The sequence below is a fragment of the Chrysemys picta genome, chromosome 3 (assembly GCF_011386835.1).
Source record: "Chrysemys picta bellii isolate R12L10 chromosome 3, ASM1138683v2, whole genome shotgun sequence".
Taxonomy (NCBI): Eukaryota; Metazoa; Chordata; order Testudines; family Emydidae; genus Chrysemys; species Chrysemys picta.
In genome coordinates, this window is record NC_088793.1 from 184,210,976 (window position 1) to 184,228,984 (window position 18,009).

Genomic DNA, 18,009 nt, shown 5'->3' on the forward strand with positions numbered 1-18,009 from the left:
TTATAATTTTAAAAAGGCCAATTTTAACAAACTAAGGGGACTGGTAAGGGAAGTGGACTGGGCAAACGTATTAATGGATTTAAAAGCAGAAGAAGCCTGGGATTACTTTAAGTTAAAGATGCATGAGCTGTCGGAGGCCTGTATTCCAAAAAAGGGAAAAAGATTACTAAGCAAGAGATTTAGACCGAGCTGGATGAGCGACCAACTCAAAGGGGCGATTAAGAAAAAACAGAAAGCGTATAAAGAGTGGAAGAGGGGAGGGATCAGTAAGGAAATGTACCTAAGTGAAGTCAGAGAATGTAGAGATACAGTGAGAAAGGCCAAAGGCCGTGTAGAGTTGGACCTAGCGAGGGGAATTAAAAGCAATAGTAAGAGGTTTTACAGCCACATAAATAGGAAGAAAGCAAAGAAAGAAGAAGTGGGACCGCTGAAGTCTATTGCCAGAGAAGAGATTAAAGACAATCTAGGCATGGCGCAATATCTTAATGAATATTTTGCATCGGTGTTTAATGAGGCCAATGAAGGTATTAGGGATACTAGCACCACTATACAGGGGCATTCAGGATGGGGGATTACCGTATCCGAGGTGGAAACAAACCTTGAACGCCTTAATGGGGCTAAGTCGGGAGGACCGGACGATCTACATCCGAGAATATTGAAGGAATTGGCGCGGGAAATAGCAGGCCCGTTAGCGATAATATTTAATGAATCTGTAAACTCGGGGGTGGTCCCGTTAGACTGGAGAATAGCTAATGTGGTTCCTATTTTCAAGAAAGGGAAAAAAAGTGATCCGGGTAACTACAGGCCTGTTAGTCTAATATCTGTAGTGTGCAAGGTGTTAGAGAAAATTCTGAAAGAGAAACTAGTTGAGGACCTGGAGGGTAGTGGCAATTGCGATAAATTACAACATGGTTTTACGAAGGGCAGATCGTGCCAAACGAATCTGATCTCCTTCTTTGAGAAAGTAACGGATTTATTAGATAAGGGAAATGCGGTGGACCTAATATACCTGGATTTCAGTAAAGCGTTTGATACTGTACCCCACGAGGAATTATTGGTTAAACTGAAAAACATGGGGATCGATATGAAAATCCAGAAGTGGATAAGGAATTGGTTACTGGGGAGAATGCAGCGGGTTGTATTAAAGGGTGAACTGTCGGGTTGGAGGGAGGTTACTAGTGGAGTGCCTCAAGGTTCGGTTTTGGGACCCATTTTATTTAATCTATTTATAACTGACCTCGGAACCGATTGCAGGAGTGGGCTGATAAAATTTGCGGATGATACGAAGGTGGGAGGCGTTGTAAATTTGGAGGAGGACAGGGATATCCTGCAGGGAGACTTGAATGAGCTTGTGAATTGGAGTATCAGAAATAAGATGAAATTTAATAGTGAAAAGTGTAAGGTGATGCATTTGGGGCTGACTAATAACAATTTTAGTTACAAGATGGGGACGCATTGGTTAGAAGTAACGGAAGAGGAGAAGGACCTAGGGGTTCTTGTAGACCGCAGGATGACTATGAGTCGACAATGTGACGTGGCGGTGAAAAAAGCCAATGCTGTCTTGGGATGCATTAGGCGAGGTATATCTAGTAGGGATAAGGAGGTCCTGCTTCCGTTGTACAAGGCGCTGGTGAGACCTCATTTGGAGTACTGTGTGCAGTTCTGGTCTCCCATGTTTAAAAAAGATGAACTCAAACTGGAACGGGTGCAGAGAAGGGCCACTAGGATGATCAGAGGAATGGAAAAGCTGTCGTACGAAAGGAGACTAGAGGAGCTTGGGTTGTTTAGTCTGACAAAGCGAAGGCTGAGAGGGGATATGATTGCTATCTTTAAATATATTAGAGGGATTAATACAAGGGAGGGAGAAGAATTATTCCAGCTTAGTACTAACGTGGATACCAGAACGAATGGATACAAACTGGCCGTGGGGAAGTTCAGACTTGAAATTAGACGAAGGTTTCTGACCGTCAGAGGGGTGAAATATTGGAACGGCCTACCGAGGGAAACGGTGGGGGCGACGGACCTGTCTGGTTTTAAGATAAAGTTAGATAAGTTTATGGAGGGAATGGTTTAATGGTAAAACATAGTAGTCAAGGAAAGCCAAGCAATGGTGGGTAAATAGTATAATGGCTAACGGGGTCGGGCTGAAGACTCTTGCCTATATGCTCGGGGTCTTACTGATCGCCACATTTGGGGTCGGGAAGGAATTTTCCTCCAGGGCAGATTGGCTGAGCCTCTGGAGGTTTTTCGCCTTCCTCCGCAGCATGGGGCAGGGATCTCTAGCAGGAGGGTCTCTGCCGATTGCAGTCACTAAAAACAGGATTGGAGACTTCAACAGCAGAGTCCAGGGAAGGGGTAGGGACGGTTTTATGGCCTGCAGCATGCAGGGGGTCAGACCAGATGATCATAATGGTCCCTTCTGACCTTAAAGTCTATGAGTCTATGAGTTGGTTCTTGGCCACTTAATATTTCTATCAATAACCTGGAAGGAAACATGAAATCATCACTGATAAAGTTTACAAATGACACAAAAGTTGGGGAAGTGGTAAACAACGAAGAGGACAGACCACTGATTCAGAAAGATCTGGATCGGTTGGTAAACTGGGCTCAACCAAAGAATATGCATTTTAAATACAGTCAGATGTAAATGTGTATATCTTAGGCCATACTTACAGGATCGGGGGCTCTATTTTGGGAAGCAGTGATTTTGAAAACGATTTGGGGGTTGTGGTTGATAATCAGTTGAACAAGAGCTCCCAATGAGATGCTGTGGCCAAGAAAACTAATGTGATCCTGGGATGCATAAACAGGGCAATCAAAAGTAGGAGTAGAGAGGTTTATTTTAACTCAGTATTTGGCACTGGTACAACTGCTACTGTAATACTGTGTCCAGTTCTGGTGCCCACAATTCAAGAAGGATGTTGATAAATTGGAGAGTTTTCAGAGAAGAGCCATGGGAATGATTAAAAGATTAGAAAACATGCCTTATAGTGATAGATTGAGCTCTTTGAGTCTATTTAGCTTAACAAGGAGAAAGTTACGGGTGACTTGATTACAGTATGTAAGAATCTAGATAGCGAACAAGTATTTAATAATGGTCTCTTCAGGTCTACCAGAGAAAGGTATAACTTTATCCAATGGCCAGAAGTTGAGAGTAACCAACCACTGGAACAATTTACCAAGCGTCCATCTTGGTGGAGTCTCCATCACTGACAATTTTAAAATCAAGATTGGATGTTTTTCAACAAGATGTTTTCTATGAAATTATTTTGGGGAAGTTTTATGGGCTGTGCTATACAGGTCAGACTATATGATCACAATGGTCCCTTCGGGCCTCAGAATCTATTAGACACATTTATTTTGCTACAAAATGGACTCAGTTATTCCATAGGATTCTTTAAGGAGAAAAATATCCTCAACCTGAATGGACTTGGATTTGGTATGAGGATTATCTTTTGTGGGAGAGGACAGGCTGCTATTTGTTTTGTACCAGTGTTTATTCTTTGAATTGTTACTAGAGCATGTCTTGGTATATAGTGCTGGGTATTAACACACCACAAATTTAAAAAAATGAAATGTTAAAAGGTCAAATATACAGTACCTTTGGCATTTTTAGCATGTTGAATGGATTCTATAGTTTGTTTCATTACTCCATCTTCTGCTGCTACAACCAATATGACAATATCAGTGACCTGTGTACCCCTTGCCCTCATTGCTGAAAAGGCAGCATGTCCTGGAGTATCAAGAAAAGTTATCTTTTCCCCAGAAGGCAAATGTACTGTGAAAACATAATTTAAAACACAATATATTTTAAGCATAATCTTTCCCATAGTTTTCTTTGAACTAATACACCTTCCTCCATGAACAATTTGTATATCATCTATGAAAGTTAACACACTGTTTCTGTCATAGCAGATATCAAAAACGCGAAAAAAGCAATGCTACTAATGAGCATACCACTGGAGACAAGCTTAGTGGTTAAAGGATAAATGACGAGTTTCATTTATAAAGACTGGGACTTCCAAGGGGGTTTAAGGCAGATCTGCAATCGGAACTGGATGCCTATCAAAAGGGAGTTGGGTGCCTGACTGCCTGAGTCCCCTTTGAAAATCTGTCATAGTGCCTTTTATCCAGAAACATCCTAATGTACGTATATCACCTCACCCACAACTGAAATGCAGAACGAGTCTTGAGGTGAAGCACAGCAAGTCTTCAGTTTTAAAAAGCAACACTATCCAACAGTTTAATATATATATCAAACTATATGTAACACTTTTAATCTATGTATTTCTAACAGTTTTATAAAAGAAGGGTTATTTTACAGGCAGGGAAACTGAAGCACAAATATGAAATGACTTGCCCACAGCAAGGTCAGTGGCAGAGCTGTGAACAAAACAAAAGGATGCTGAATCCAAATCCAACGTACTCTCCACTAGACCATGCTACCTCTCTCTAGGACAGGAAGGAAGAACAACATATGCAATTGTAACTACAAGAGGAATGCCAGATAGGCACACTACAATTATGAAAATTGGAATTGGGCCAGGATGCAGTTTTTTTTTTTTTAATCCTTACACTTGCAAAAAGTGCCATGGGATCTTTAATGTCCCCAAGTGATCAAGTCCTTATAGTATTTGTCAGGGTTCCCTCCCCACTCTCAACTCTGGGGTACAGATGTGGGGACCTGCATGAAAGAACCCCTAAGCTTATTTTCCACCAGCTTAGGTTAAAAACTTCCCCAAGGCACAAATTCCTTGCCCTGGGATGGTACTGCTGCCACACCAAGTGAGTTAGACAAAGATTCAGGAAAAGGATCAATTGGAGTTCCTGTTTCCCCAAAATATTCCCCCAACCCCTGTTAAGGCTGTATCCCCACTTTGAACTTTAGGGTACAAATGTAGGGGCCTGCATGAAAACTTCTAAGCTTAACTACCAGCTTAGCTCTGGTCCCGCTGCCACCATTTCCAATGGATTCCCTCCCTGGGAAGCCTTGAGAAACCTTTCACCAATTCCCTGGTGAATACAGATCCAACCCCCTCGGATCTAAAACAAGGAGAAATTAACCTTTCCCCCTCCTTCCTTTCACCAACTCCTGGTGAATACAGATCCAACCCCCTTGGATCTAAAACAAGGAGAGATTAACCATTCCCCTCCTTCCTCCCACCAACTCCTGGTGAATCAAGATCCAAACCCCTTGGATCTTAAAACAAGGAAAAATCAATCAGGTTCTTAAAAAGAAGGCTTTTAATTAAAGAAAAAGGTAAAAATCATCTCTGTAAAATCAGTATGGAAATTAACCTTACAGGGTAATCAAACTTAAAGAGCTCAGAGGACTCCCCTCTAGTCTTAGGTTCAAAGTACAGCAAACAAAGATAAACACTCTAGTAAAAGGTACATTTACAAGTTGAGAAAACACAGGAAAACTAACACGCCTTGCCTGGCTTTTTACTTACAAGTTTGAAATAGGAGAGACTTGTTTAGAAAGATGTGGAGAACCTGGATTGGTGTCTGGTCCCTCTCAGTCCCGAGAGCGAACGCACTCACAAACAAAGACCACAAACAAAAGCCTCCTCCCCCCCCCCAAGATTTGAAAGTATCTTATCCCCTTATTGGTCCTTTAGGTCAGATGCCAGCCTGGTTACCTAAGCTTCTTAACCCTTTACAGGGAAAAGGATTTTGGAGTCTCTGGCCAGGAGGGATTTTATAGTACTGTACACAGGACAGCTGTTACCCTTCCCTTTATAGTTATGACAACCCCCTTCAACCCCTTTCCTGGGGAGACTTGAGAATAATATGCCAACCAAATAGGTAACCATGGTGAGCACAGACCAGAACCTATTATAAAGAAAAAAGTAAAAGAAGCACCTCTGTAAAATCAGAATGGAAGTTAATTTTACAGTGTAATGAGATTCAAAACACAGAGGATTCCCCTCTAGGCAAAACTTTAAAGTTACAAAAAAAAAAAAAAAAACAGGAATAAACCTCCCTCTTAGCCTAGGGAAAATTCACAAGCTAAAACAAAAGATAATCTAACATATTTCCTTCCTATTACTTACAATTTGTAATCTTAGATGCTTAGTTCAGGTATGGCTTTAGGAGATGTATTTTCCCTGCCCTGGTTCCTCGCTGACCCGGAGAGAACACACAAAGAGAACAAACAAAAACCTTCCCCCACAGATTTGAAAGTATCTTCTCCCCTTATTAGTCCTTTTGGTCAGGTGCCAACCAAGTTATTTGAGCTTCTTAACCCTTTACAGGTAAAAGAGGGATTTTATGCTACCCTTAGCTGTATGTTTATGACAGTATTATTTCAACATTGCAAATGGTATGCATAATGCTTTTAAGTTCCATCCAAGCAATATGTTCATGTTTTTTTCTGCTATATAGCAAAAAACCTTGCATATAATTGTATTCTGTTCAAGTAAACTGTAAGCAAAGCTGACTACTATATATAGTGTATAACTGTTTATATATATATATATATATATATATGGGTAAATCATACCAAGAAAGGCACCAATATGCTGGGTGATGCCTCCTGCTTCCATTGCTGCCACTTGAGTTTTTCGCAGACTGTCAAGTAAAGTTGTTTTCCCATGATCAACATGGCCCAATATAGTAACAACTGGAGGCCTTGGGGTTAATAAAGCTGGATCAGCAGGAGGCCTACCATTAATAGCAAAACATTAGATATTACACAGAGTGTTTGACAAAACTATGGGCAATAACGATCTCTATGTATAATTAGTAGCCATGTATTATAGCTCAGTGTTTAATAGAACAGTCAAGTTCTCCCCCTAGTCTTCACAAAGAACAAAATGTAATAAAAAAATCACTAATTAAAGTATTTTTCCCTCTTTATAGCAAACAATCTTATTTATGTCAGTATCAATTAATACAGCAACCCCAATTAGATGAAGCAAGAAGCAACATTTTTTTAGAAAGTTTCACAAAAATCAATATCAACTAAAACAGAAGAAGTCTTAACATTGATGTAGCAATTACATGGGCAAAGGAATCAAACCAGAAGTTAAAATTTATTTTTTGAATATTATCAGCTGTGTATCCCAAATGTGCTATTTTAATAGTAGCAGGAAACAATCAAAAGAACAATCACAATTTTACCTTCTCATAGCATCTTTATTTTCTCTGACTTTTTCTTGTTTTAATTTTGCCCATTTGCATTTCATCCCTGATTTTTTAACAACTTCCTTAATCCAGACTTCTTCCAAAACTGAATCTGGTTCTAGTGAGTCTAGGTCAACACCTGTGAATAGTAGGGCTTCATACACATGATCTGATTAAAGAAATAGTAAAAACATTTAACAACACTTGATCCTCCAGAAGCTACCTGCGATAGAGGTACCCATTAATACAATATGTGCTTTCATCAAATATTCTAGCTCCACTCAAGGAAGTGCAGGGCAGTGAAGGAAAAGTAGCAGTTTTCCTTCCTTTTCTCGGTATGTTGGATGTGAATTAGTAGTGCAAATAAATGATTTATATACACAGTACTTAATTATCAGAGGGGTAGCCGAATTAGTCTGGATCTGTAAAAAGCACGTCTGACAAAGTGGGTATTCACCCACGAAAGCTTATGCTCCAATACGTCTGTTAGTCTATAAGGTGCCACAGGACTCTGTTGCTTTTTACAGTAGTTAATGTACATATTTCCAAAATACTCCATCTTGAAAGTATTTTTACTTGTCCCAGATTAATATAAAACATTCCTATAATATTGTATATTTATATGGACCAATCATCTTCAATAAGCTGTTCTGAAACAAGACCATCTAATTAAATGATGTAATGATTTTATTAATATGCATAACTTTCAAGTTTGATATATTTTCATCCTATGCACAGAGTAAATGACTAGTAATAGAACTGAAGTTTCAAGTACATCTGGTGATGCAAAAAAAAGTATTTACTCGTGGTCCATGAGAATAGGCTGGTCACATGGAACTGGTTCCTCTTATTTCTAGGTGTTAAACTGCATTAGGGATTGCTGAAAACACTTTTCTTTATCACTTTCCCATTTAGTTTTATAGCAGCAGTTGCCAGAGGTATATTATGCAATAGTGAAAGCAAAGGGAGGGCGTACAATTGCAAATAGGAACCGGCCGAAGTTAACAGCCAAATTCTGCCCTAACACACACACAACCAAGGTTAAGACTCCCTTCCCCCCCCAGGTTTCTGAGAAAGTGAGCAAATGGGTTTATTTTGTAGACTTATCTCCTCTATTATCCCAGCCTATCCCATTAAAATTCATACTGAGTGTGCTACAGCACCAACAAATAAAAGAACACTTTCTCCTATCACCTGTGGGACTTTTTTTTAAATGTCTAGGTTGGTCCAATTGTTTTATTTACTTATTTCAGTCCAAACGTTTACCAGATCAAAGGAACTTAACTCATCTGAATTAGATGGTTGAGAAGTGCCACAGAAGATGACAAAATCTCAGGCAAATCTATTCATTCCCCCTCTTTTGTAGTACTGGAAATGCAGGAAACAATGCAGCAATTAAGAGTTGCTAATGAGTGACATGAGCACTACTGGAAAATTTAATGAGTCAGCAGACATCTCAGACATACACAAAGGGTACGTCTTCACTACCTGCCGGATCGGCGGGTAGTAATCGATCTATCGGGGATCGATTTATCGCATCTCATCTAGACGCGATAAATCGATCCCCGAACGCGCTCCCCGTCGACTCCGGATCTCCACCAGAGCGAGAGGCGGAAGCGGAGTCGACCGGGGAGCCGCGGCCGTCGATCCCGCACTGTGAGGACGTGAGGTAAATCGATCTAAGATACGTCGACTTCAGCTACGCTATTCTCGTAACTGAAGTTGCGTATCTTAGATCGACATCTCCCCCCACAAGTGTAGACCTGCCCAAAGAGCCATGGCAGATTTTCTTTATTCTCAGCACAGTGCTGAGAAAGGCTGTTAAGATGGGCATGTACGTGAGTACAGAATTAGGTATAAAAAACTGAAAATTAGTATGATTCTGATAAACAATTGATTTCAGGCATCAATGGTATAATATATTTGCTGAAAGTGTAAAAATATAGCACTATGCCCCTAAAACTTTATTAGTGTATATTAGTAAATAAAGCTTTGTCTGCACTGGGAAATAGCCCAATTTCAGCCATCACTGCAGCTGCACCACTGCAAACCTCTAATGTAAATAAGGGAAATTACAATTTGCATGGATAGAGGTTACTCCTGTTTCAAACAGATGTAAGCTCTACTGGTGTAAATCCCAGCTTTCTCTGCCTACATTTGGGTTTTGCACTAGTACAGCTACAGCAATTGTTGAAATTGTCTGCATTGGAAATTAGCCTCAAGGCCCACGTTGTTCTAGCTGACAAAATATGTTAAAAGAGTGGAATTATAATTGCTTGTTTGCTAGTGGAAAGTCAAGTATTAAATACGCCGCTCAAAATGTGCACTAATATGGCAACACCACCATGATTTGTTTGGTCTTTTACCATCAGTTTTCAGCTTGAGGACCTCAGCGCACCAAGCCTTTCCTGACTGATGTCTGCTGGAAAGCTGTGCTAAAGATGTAGCGTTACAGTGGTGCTATTCTTCTGCACTGAAACATTTGATAAAAACAGTTGCATAATCCTAGTCAATTTCATTCACAACTTATCTAATACAGTATGTAAAGCATTTCACCATAGGAAGATGGTGCTATTCTAATTCTCTACCTGTTGGCTGGAAAAGTGAAGAACATAGAGGGAAAAAAATCAGAAACAGAAGATGTAGGCTCACAGAGACATACATACAAAGAAAAGGTCACTCAAATAAGGCAAAAATATTTCTTATCTAACGGTGGTGTTCATAAATGTTCATAATCAGGATTATATGACTACTAACATTTTCTTTTCATTTTGTTAGAACTCGGATATAAGAAGTTTGTCTGGCAGTGGACAGGGGATTTATTGTGGATCCTGATGAGAAAATATGTGGTAATCAAATTATAATATAGAGAATTCCAGCATGACATTTCCTATAGCATTCTTCAAAACTCCATTATTGTCTTAAATATAACACTGCTGGATCTTTTTTCAAAAGAATAAATTGGCTCACCTATGTCTTTATCCATAGCTCTTGCAAGATCTTGAACTGTCATCCTCTGCTGTATCTTTACCTCCTGCCTTTCTATTTTAGGTTTTATTGGCGGTAATTTCTGTTTCCCTGGTCTTTTCCCCTACAAAGGAGTAAGACGTGCGTAAGGATATATGGGTAGCATAAATTAAGGAATGACAAATAAACAATATTTAGAGGGCCAATGAAAACAAAAATTGTAAGTTGTAAACAAATATCTTTGCCTACATTACAAACAAATTACTGAAAACTGTTGAAATAGTGAATATTTTAAAAATCACTTAGCGGCATTTTAACTGTTTTTTGCATATCTCTCATTTTGAGCAATGAAAATCATTTCCACTTGTTTATAGTCAGTTTTTCTTTCAGATTTTTGGTGCTGCAACATTTGGATTTAAAAAAAACTTCAAATGAATGTTTGGGAGAGAGTGCCAATACATCTACAAATATGCTCTCTGTATGTGTGTGTACATATATCTCCTCAATATTTATTCCACTCCGAAGAAGTGGGCTGTAGTCCACGAAAGCTTATGCTCTAATAAATTTGTTAGTCTCTAAGGTGCCACAAGTACTCCTGTTCTTTTTGTGGATACAGACTAACACGGATGCTGCTCTGAAACCTATTAATATGTCTTGTAAATCTAAAGTAAATTCTCTATACAGTGGGGTAACAATCTTATACACAGTAAATTCATTACTAACAGAGTTTCTATTTATATAATGAAAATGCTCAAAAATTGATTTTTTTGCACTTTGTACTTTTAGATGGGATAAAGTAGTAGTTGGAACTTGTTCATTACCTCCTTTGTAGCTAAAAGCCTATATTGTGAGAGTGCAACACTGGTGAATGTGTCTATTTGCCAGAGCTGTGGGTGCAGCTGAACTGGCCGCATGGGGTATGTGGATGACCGCAGAGGCTTCCACTGTGTTCTGTGAATTTTCCTGTAAGAAAGACTATGCAGCTGTCTGCAAGCACAATGTAAGTGGACCAGGTTTTCCAATTTCAGCATCATCCCTCGATTCATTTCTTCACTGTGAATAGAAAAGATACAATGAAATCAGGGTGGATTTGATTTAAATCAAATTGATTTAAAAAATCCGACTTAAATAAAAAAATCCGATTTAAATGAAAATAAACCTGCTTTTTGACAATTCATAAAACTTGTCTTAGGTCATTCCAAATTGAATCAATTATCATCCAATTACACTTCTAGAGAACTATACAATGAATTTACTAGTTTGAAAAATGTCAGTTAGTTATATAGACTGAAGATTAAAAAAAAAAAAAATCTACAGCAAGTCCCCAAATAACAGGGTGGGTAAAAATCAATGATTTAACAAACAAACAAACAAAAAAAATTGGATTTTTTTTTTATTTAAAATCGGATTTTTTGGATAAAATACATTTGAGGAAAAAATGTATCTGAAGATAGTTTTAATTAAGATACATTATAGCTCAAAAATATCTCATCATGGAATAGGGATTATAAATTCTAATTCTATAGTATGAGACAATATATTCATGTAATGTTTAAGAAAAGTTTTGTAAATTAGTTCCAATAGTTCATGGATTAGGGACCCAATTTTATGGAGTTCCAGGGGCTTCTGTATAGATTATTTAGGTTAATCTTTCTATTTACCCAATGGGACTCAGTGCTCAGTCTAGATCAGAGATGCTTAGTTTTGCAGTTCTCAAACTGTGGATTTGTCTCTCCAAAGATAACATGCTTGTTAACAGAAAAAATGTTTTTAAATAAATAAATAATATAGAGAGGTGAGAAATAACAGATCTCAACCCTATCGTCCCTCTGCAAATTTGTTTACACAGAGTCAATCCCTTACCTCTCTCTAAAAATGCAAAGTTTCAAAAAGTTCAATGAATAGAAGATTGTTGGGGGTGGAATATATCTGGACAAGGAGAAGAAGTCTGGAGATAAATGTGAGAAGGGAGGGACAAACAGTAGAAACAAAAGTGAAACTGTTTGAGCAGCATATTCCAGAAGAACTTTGAGCAGGGGATTGGACTATATGACCTCCTGAGGTCTCTTTCAACTCTAATATTCTATTATTCTAGGTCTTGAGGTCTTTGAGTGTAGCCTTCATTGATTTGAGATCTACCATACCATTCTCTCACTAGAAGGGAAAACCTATAATGGCAGCAGGCCATAAAAGAGACCCAGTTTGGGAATATTTTAATGAAGTTCATCTGCCTGTGGGTAAGACAGACATGCGTGCAAAATGCAAACAGTGCAATAAAGAAATGCAAGCCCTGGTTGCCTGAATGAAACCACATCATGAGAAGTGTTCCTTCTCAGGAGGAAGCTGCGTTGAAGATGATGAAAGGAACATGTCTGAACATGCAGGATCTTCAGTTTGGTAAACTTTTTTATTTCATACTTCGTTCTTAAGGACTGCCTGTGTTCCTTCTGGACTATTCTTGAATTCTCAGGTTTGAGCAAAAAAATATAGTTGTTAGTACCAGAGAGTAACTATCATTTTAGATGCAGTTGTATAAAAAATAAATAGCTGAAATAAGCAGATCGTCCTTTTACAATTTCACTTTAAAATATACTGAGTGTCAGTGAATGCAATGAGTAATACTAAATGAGCAGTATGGTAATAATAATTAAATAACTGCATTGACTTATTTTGTTTAGGAGAATCCATCCTCAACATACACGATTCTGAAGACCATCCACTTCAAGATCACCATCATTTTCTATAGTTTCAGAGTTATCTGCCAATGATAGTGTTTCAGTCACATCATGTATGTCACATAGCCACAGTACATCACCTGTAGCAAAAAAAAAAAAAAAAAATCATCATCCAGAAACAACCATAGATAAGTTTGTGATAAGAACCAGCATATTACAAAAAGAGGTAATTGATGAAAAAAATTGCCTGGTTTGTTTATGCAACAAACTCTCCTTGCCGTATGATTGAGAACCCACACTTCATTAACATGGTTCAGTCATTAAAACCAGGATACAGTCCACCTAACAGAGCAGATGTCGCAGGCAAATTGCTGGATAAAGTGCATGAAAGAGAAATTGAGCAGTGTGCAAAAAATCCAGAGGTAAAATTGTTAACCTGAGTTTTGATGAGTGGAGTCCACAGTGATTCTGTTATATGTGCTTATATGACAACAGAAGGGAATGTCTTCCTTACAGAAACAATGGATACATCAGGAAATGCACACACAGCAGAATACTTACAAGAAGTAGCAGTAAAATCTATAATAAACTGTGAAAAGTGAAGAAAAAATTCAAATGTCTAGTATGCAGCTTGGGCACAGACAACGCTGCAAATGTATCCAAGATGAGAAGAAATTATTTAGAAGAGAGTCCCAAGCTAATAACATATGGTTACAGTGCTCATTTGATGCACCTCCTAGCCAAAGACTTCAGTGTTCCAGAAATTGCAAAATACTTCCATAATAACCACTTTGCAGTAGCTGCTCTGAAAAAAGTGGGAGGAACCAAGCTAACTCTCCCAGAAGACGTGTGATGGAACTCAGTAGTGGACTGTTTTGAGCACTATATCAAGAACTGGCCTAATCTGATGACAGTTGTGAACAAAATTGTGAAAAAATAGATGGCACTGTCACAGCCAAAGTTCTCAACATTGGGCTTAAGAGAAGTGTTGAACGCATGCTGTGTACCCTGAAGCCTATTTCTGTAGCCTTGAACAAAATGCAGGGAAATAGCCGTTTTATTGCTGATGCTGTTGAAATTTGGAAGGATCTGAGTGAGATCTTAAAAAGAGAAACATGCAATAACAGAGTTAAATTACAAGCATTAAAAATAACAAATGGGACAAGCATTATCTCCAGCTCATTTTCTTGCAAATATTCTCAATACTCGGTACCGGGGTCAGACCTTAACTGCTGAAGAAGAGGAGTTGGCTATGACATGGACATCCAGCAATCATCCCTCCATAATGCCAACTATAATAAACCTCAAAGCTAAGGGTGAACTGTTCAAGAAATATATGTTTGCTGATGTTTTAAAGAAAGTCACACCAATGAACTGGTGGAAGTCACTTAAGCACTTGGATTCAGAGACTGTTGAAGTGATAATCTCACTTTTAACAGCAGTAGCTTCTTCTGCCAGTGTAGATAGAATATTTTCTTCCTTTGGACTAATTCATTCCAAACTGAGAAATGTTTGGGACCTGAAAAAGCAGGAAAGCTTGTTTTTCTTTTCCAGATTATGAACAAACAGGAACATGAAAGTGAGGACAAATGAGTTAGCTGCAGAAGCCAATATTTTAAGTATCAGAGGGGTAGCCATGTTAGTCTGGATCTGTAAAAAGCAACAAAGAGTCCTGTGGCACCTTAAAGACGAACAGATGTATTGGAGCATAAGCTTTCATGGGTGAATACCCAGTTCATCAGATGCATGTAATGGAAATTTCCAGAGGCAGGTATAAATATGCAGGCAAGAATCAGTCTGGAGATAACGAGGTTAGTTCAATCAGGGAGGATGAGGCCCTCTTCTAGCAGTTGAGGTGTGAACACCAAGGGAGGAGAAACTGCTTTTGTAGTTGGCTAGCCATTCACAGTCTTTGTTTAATCCTGATCTGATGGTGTCAAATTTGCAAATGAACTGAAGCTCAGCAGTTTCTCTTTAAAGTCTGGTCCTGAAGTTTTTTTGCTGTAAGATGGCTACTTTTACATCTGCTATTGTGTGGCCAGGGAGGTTGAAGTGTTCTCCTACAGGTTTTTGTATATTGCAATTCCTAATATCTGACTTGTGTCCATTTATCCTTTTACGTAGGGACTGTCCAGTTTTACATCGGCCAAACTCCTCCCTTGGTGTTCACACCTCAATTGCTAGACGAGGGCCTCATCCTCCCTGATTGAACTAACCTTGTTATCTCCAGACTGATTCTTGCCTGCATATTTATACCTGCCTCTGGAAATTTCCATTACATGCGTCTGATGAAGTGGGTATTCACCCATGAAAGCTTATGCTCCAATACATCTGTTAGTCTTTAAAATGTCACAGGACCCAATATTTTAAGTTTCTCGTGTTGACCTGGCTGACATAGTCAATTTAATTTTTTTTTTTTTAAATATTTCATTTAATTATTTTAGTTAAAAACAATTTTAACAAAAACAAACCTGATTTTAGAATACTGCGTACAGATGTGGTCGTCTCATCTCAGAAAAGATATACTGGCATTAGAAAAGGTTCAGAGAAGGGCAACTAAAATGATTAGGGGTTTGAAACGGGTCCCATACGAGGAGAGATTAAAGAGGCTAGGACTTTTCAGCTTCGAAAAGAGGAGACTAAGGGGGGATATGATAGAGGTATATAAAATCATGAATGATGTGGAGAAAGTGAATAAGGAAAAGTTATTTACTTGTTCCCATAATATAAGAATCAGGGACCACTAAATGAAATTAATGGGCAGCAGGTTTGAAACAAATAAAAGGAAGTTCTTCTTCATACAGTGCACAGTCAACCTGTGGAATTCCTTGCCTGAGGAGGTTGTGAAGGTTAGGACTATAACAGGGTTTAAAAGAGAACTGGATAAAGTCATGGAGGTTAAGTCCATTAATGGCTATTAGCCAGGATGGGTAAGGAATGGTGTCCCTAGCCTCTGTTTGTCAGAGAGTGATGATGGATGGCAGGAGAGAGTTCACTTGATCATTACCTGTTAGGTTCACTCCCTCTGGGGCACCTGGCATTGTCCACTGTTGGTAGACAGGATACTGGGCTGCATGGACCTTTGGTCTAACCCAGTACGGCCACTCTTATGTTCTAGAAAACTTGAATGTCTAACTAAATTCAAAAAACAATATGCTTGTTTTGTTAAAATATTATGTTTGCTGTTGAAGAAAAAAAATCCAGAATACATAATGTTGCTGTTTTAGTTAAATAAAACAATTTAAATGTCTGTCTGGTGATGTTCTCCTCCTAATGCAGCATGGCAAGAAAATCCTCCAAATATTAATGATTAACCTGTTAAATTGGAGATAGTTCACCTCCCAATGACTTTATAAATATCTGCTTCAATTACCTTTTGTTAAATGAAATAACCAAACAATCATTCATTTTCTGATATAGCTGTAAAACTAATCTGAAAAGTTTTCAAAATAAATCACTTAGAAAATATATAGTGTGAACCTTCTAAAAATGAAACCTATCTCTAACTCTGAGTTGTGAAGAATATGTATTAAGGTCATTACAACCAGCAAGAATGCACTTTTATGTAGAAATCCATGATTAAATCAAGCCTTCCTGACTACTGATTTAAATCAAATCCACTCTGCCAAATATAACAAAAATCTTAATTCTAATCTGTGTGATTGTTCAGCAAAATATTTTTCCTATTGAACAAATCATAAAATCATAGATTAGTGTGGAAGAGACCTCAGGAGGTCATCTAGTCCGCCCCCATGCTCAAAGCAGGACCAACACCAACTAAATCATCCAAGCCAGGGCTTTGTCAAGCCTGACCTTAAAAACTTCTAAGGATGGAGATTCCACCACCTCCCTATGTAATCCATTCCAGTACTTCACCACTCTCCTAGTGAAATAGTGTTTCCTAATATCCAACCTAGACTGCCCCCACTTGCAACTTGAGACCATTGCTCCTTGTTTTGTCATCTGCCACCACTGAGAACAACCAAGCTTCATCCTCTTTGGAACCCCCCCTTCAGGTAGCTGAAGGCTGCTATCAAATCCCCCCTCATTCTTCTCTTCTGCGGACTAAATAAGCCCAGTTCCCTCAGCCTCTCCTCGTAAAGCATGTGCCTCAGCCCCGATGATATATGGCACATCTATTGAAAACTAATGATATATAGATGTGAAGAAACCTGTGATTTTCTTTACCCTTGGCAATTAAGTTTTGTGTCTGAGTTTTGGACAGAAACTGCACTGGCTGCATTGGTCAATCATCTCCCCCTGCCGATAGATGAGGGTTAAACATCCATTCTAATTTTATATAGTCTGCCTTTGCAATTCTTTATCATGTGCAACTGTTGACAAACTTGTAGCTTTTAGAATGGCTCACCTTTATCTTTCAACCCCAAAGGTGCCCTTACATGGGGTTCTACATCATCATCCCACCTACTATGTTAGTAAGAGGGGACATGGGCGTAGTGTCTTTGTTATGATGACAATACCCATTTCTACAGCAGCTGCTCACATCCATGACACTATGGTTTGGAAGAGGGGCTAACTTCACTAAAACTCAATGACAGAAATAGTGGTATCTATAGCTAGGTTCCTAGATTTTAAAGATGGCAGGGACCATTATAGTAATCTAATCTGATATCCTGCCTAACACAGACCATAAGTACTTATATGGCCCATAGCACTGTAGTATCTAGGCAGTCTGGATGAAAGCATGTGAACGTTACACCGGCACCACTGATGACTGAGTGCAGTTGTCTTTTGTAACACAGGTCCTCAATCTGGGAGTTTATTATATCACAGGCTGCTTCTAGATGCCCAGATAACAGCTGTAGCCAAGAGTACTTTTTTCATCTTGAGCCTATCATCAGACCACAAACTGATTTTCTGAATGCCAGTCTTGTTATTCTTATCACATCCGTGTCACCCTAAAACTAGGCCACCACAAGGCACACTCCCCCCGAGTCTATCAGTGATTGCAGACACAGGGAGGGAAACAAAGACTAGTACTGAATGTGGAAGCCCACTTGTGAGGTGGTGCTTCTTGCCCTCAGCACCTCAGACCTGTGCTCCGCCAGCCAGGTTGGCTGCCGCTTAGTTCCCACCTGGCATTCAAGCTAACGGCTTTCAGCCAGAGCTCGAGACGGCTGGGGAGACGACTGAGAAGTGGGGTCTCCTCGAGCAACATTGGCTCCGCTCAGCCAGCAGCGCTGCTCAGAGTCAGGCTCTTTCGGTTGAACAGGGAGCA

The 18,009-nt window shown here is 39.1% G+C and overlaps 2 protein-coding genes across 11 annotated transcripts in view; both read right to left on the minus strand.

Annotated features, from left to right (window-relative positions):
* The window catches only part of MTIF2 (mitochondrial translational initiation factor 2), a 50,045-nt gene that overhangs the window by 30,657 nt on the left and 1,379 nt on the right, over positions 1-18,009 (minus strand). For 3 of the 10 annotated variants that reach the window (XM_065590789.1, XM_065590791.1, XM_065590788.1), the window contains exons 2-6: positions 10,917-11,148; positions 10,099-10,219; positions 7,126-7,297; positions 6,506-6,666; positions 3,602-3,778 (exon numbers count right to left, since the gene is read on the minus strand). In XM_065590789.1, the coding sequence (XP_065446861.1) occupies positions 3,602-3,778; positions 6,506-6,666; positions 7,126-7,297; positions 10,099-10,219; positions 10,917-11,141 (856 nt within the window). In that variant the 5' untranslated portion in view covers positions 11,142-11,148. Of the gene's footprint in view, positions 1-3,601; positions 3,779-6,505; positions 6,667-7,125; positions 7,298-10,098; positions 10,220-10,916; positions 11,149-12,794; positions 12,915-15,777; positions 15,906-18,009 lie in introns of those variants that run through there. The other 7 variants (XM_065590790.1, XM_065590794.1, XM_065590787.1 and 4 more) reach the window with 6 other exon arrangements.
* CCDC88A (coiled-coil domain containing 88A) overlaps positions 12,795-18,009 on the minus strand; it is a 410,515-nt gene continuing 405,300 nt past the window's right edge. The window contains exon 33 of the mRNA XM_065590781.1: positions 12,795-12,910. The gene's annotated coding sequence lies outside the window, so the exon portion shown is untranslated. The remainder of the gene's footprint in view (positions 12,911-18,009) is intronic.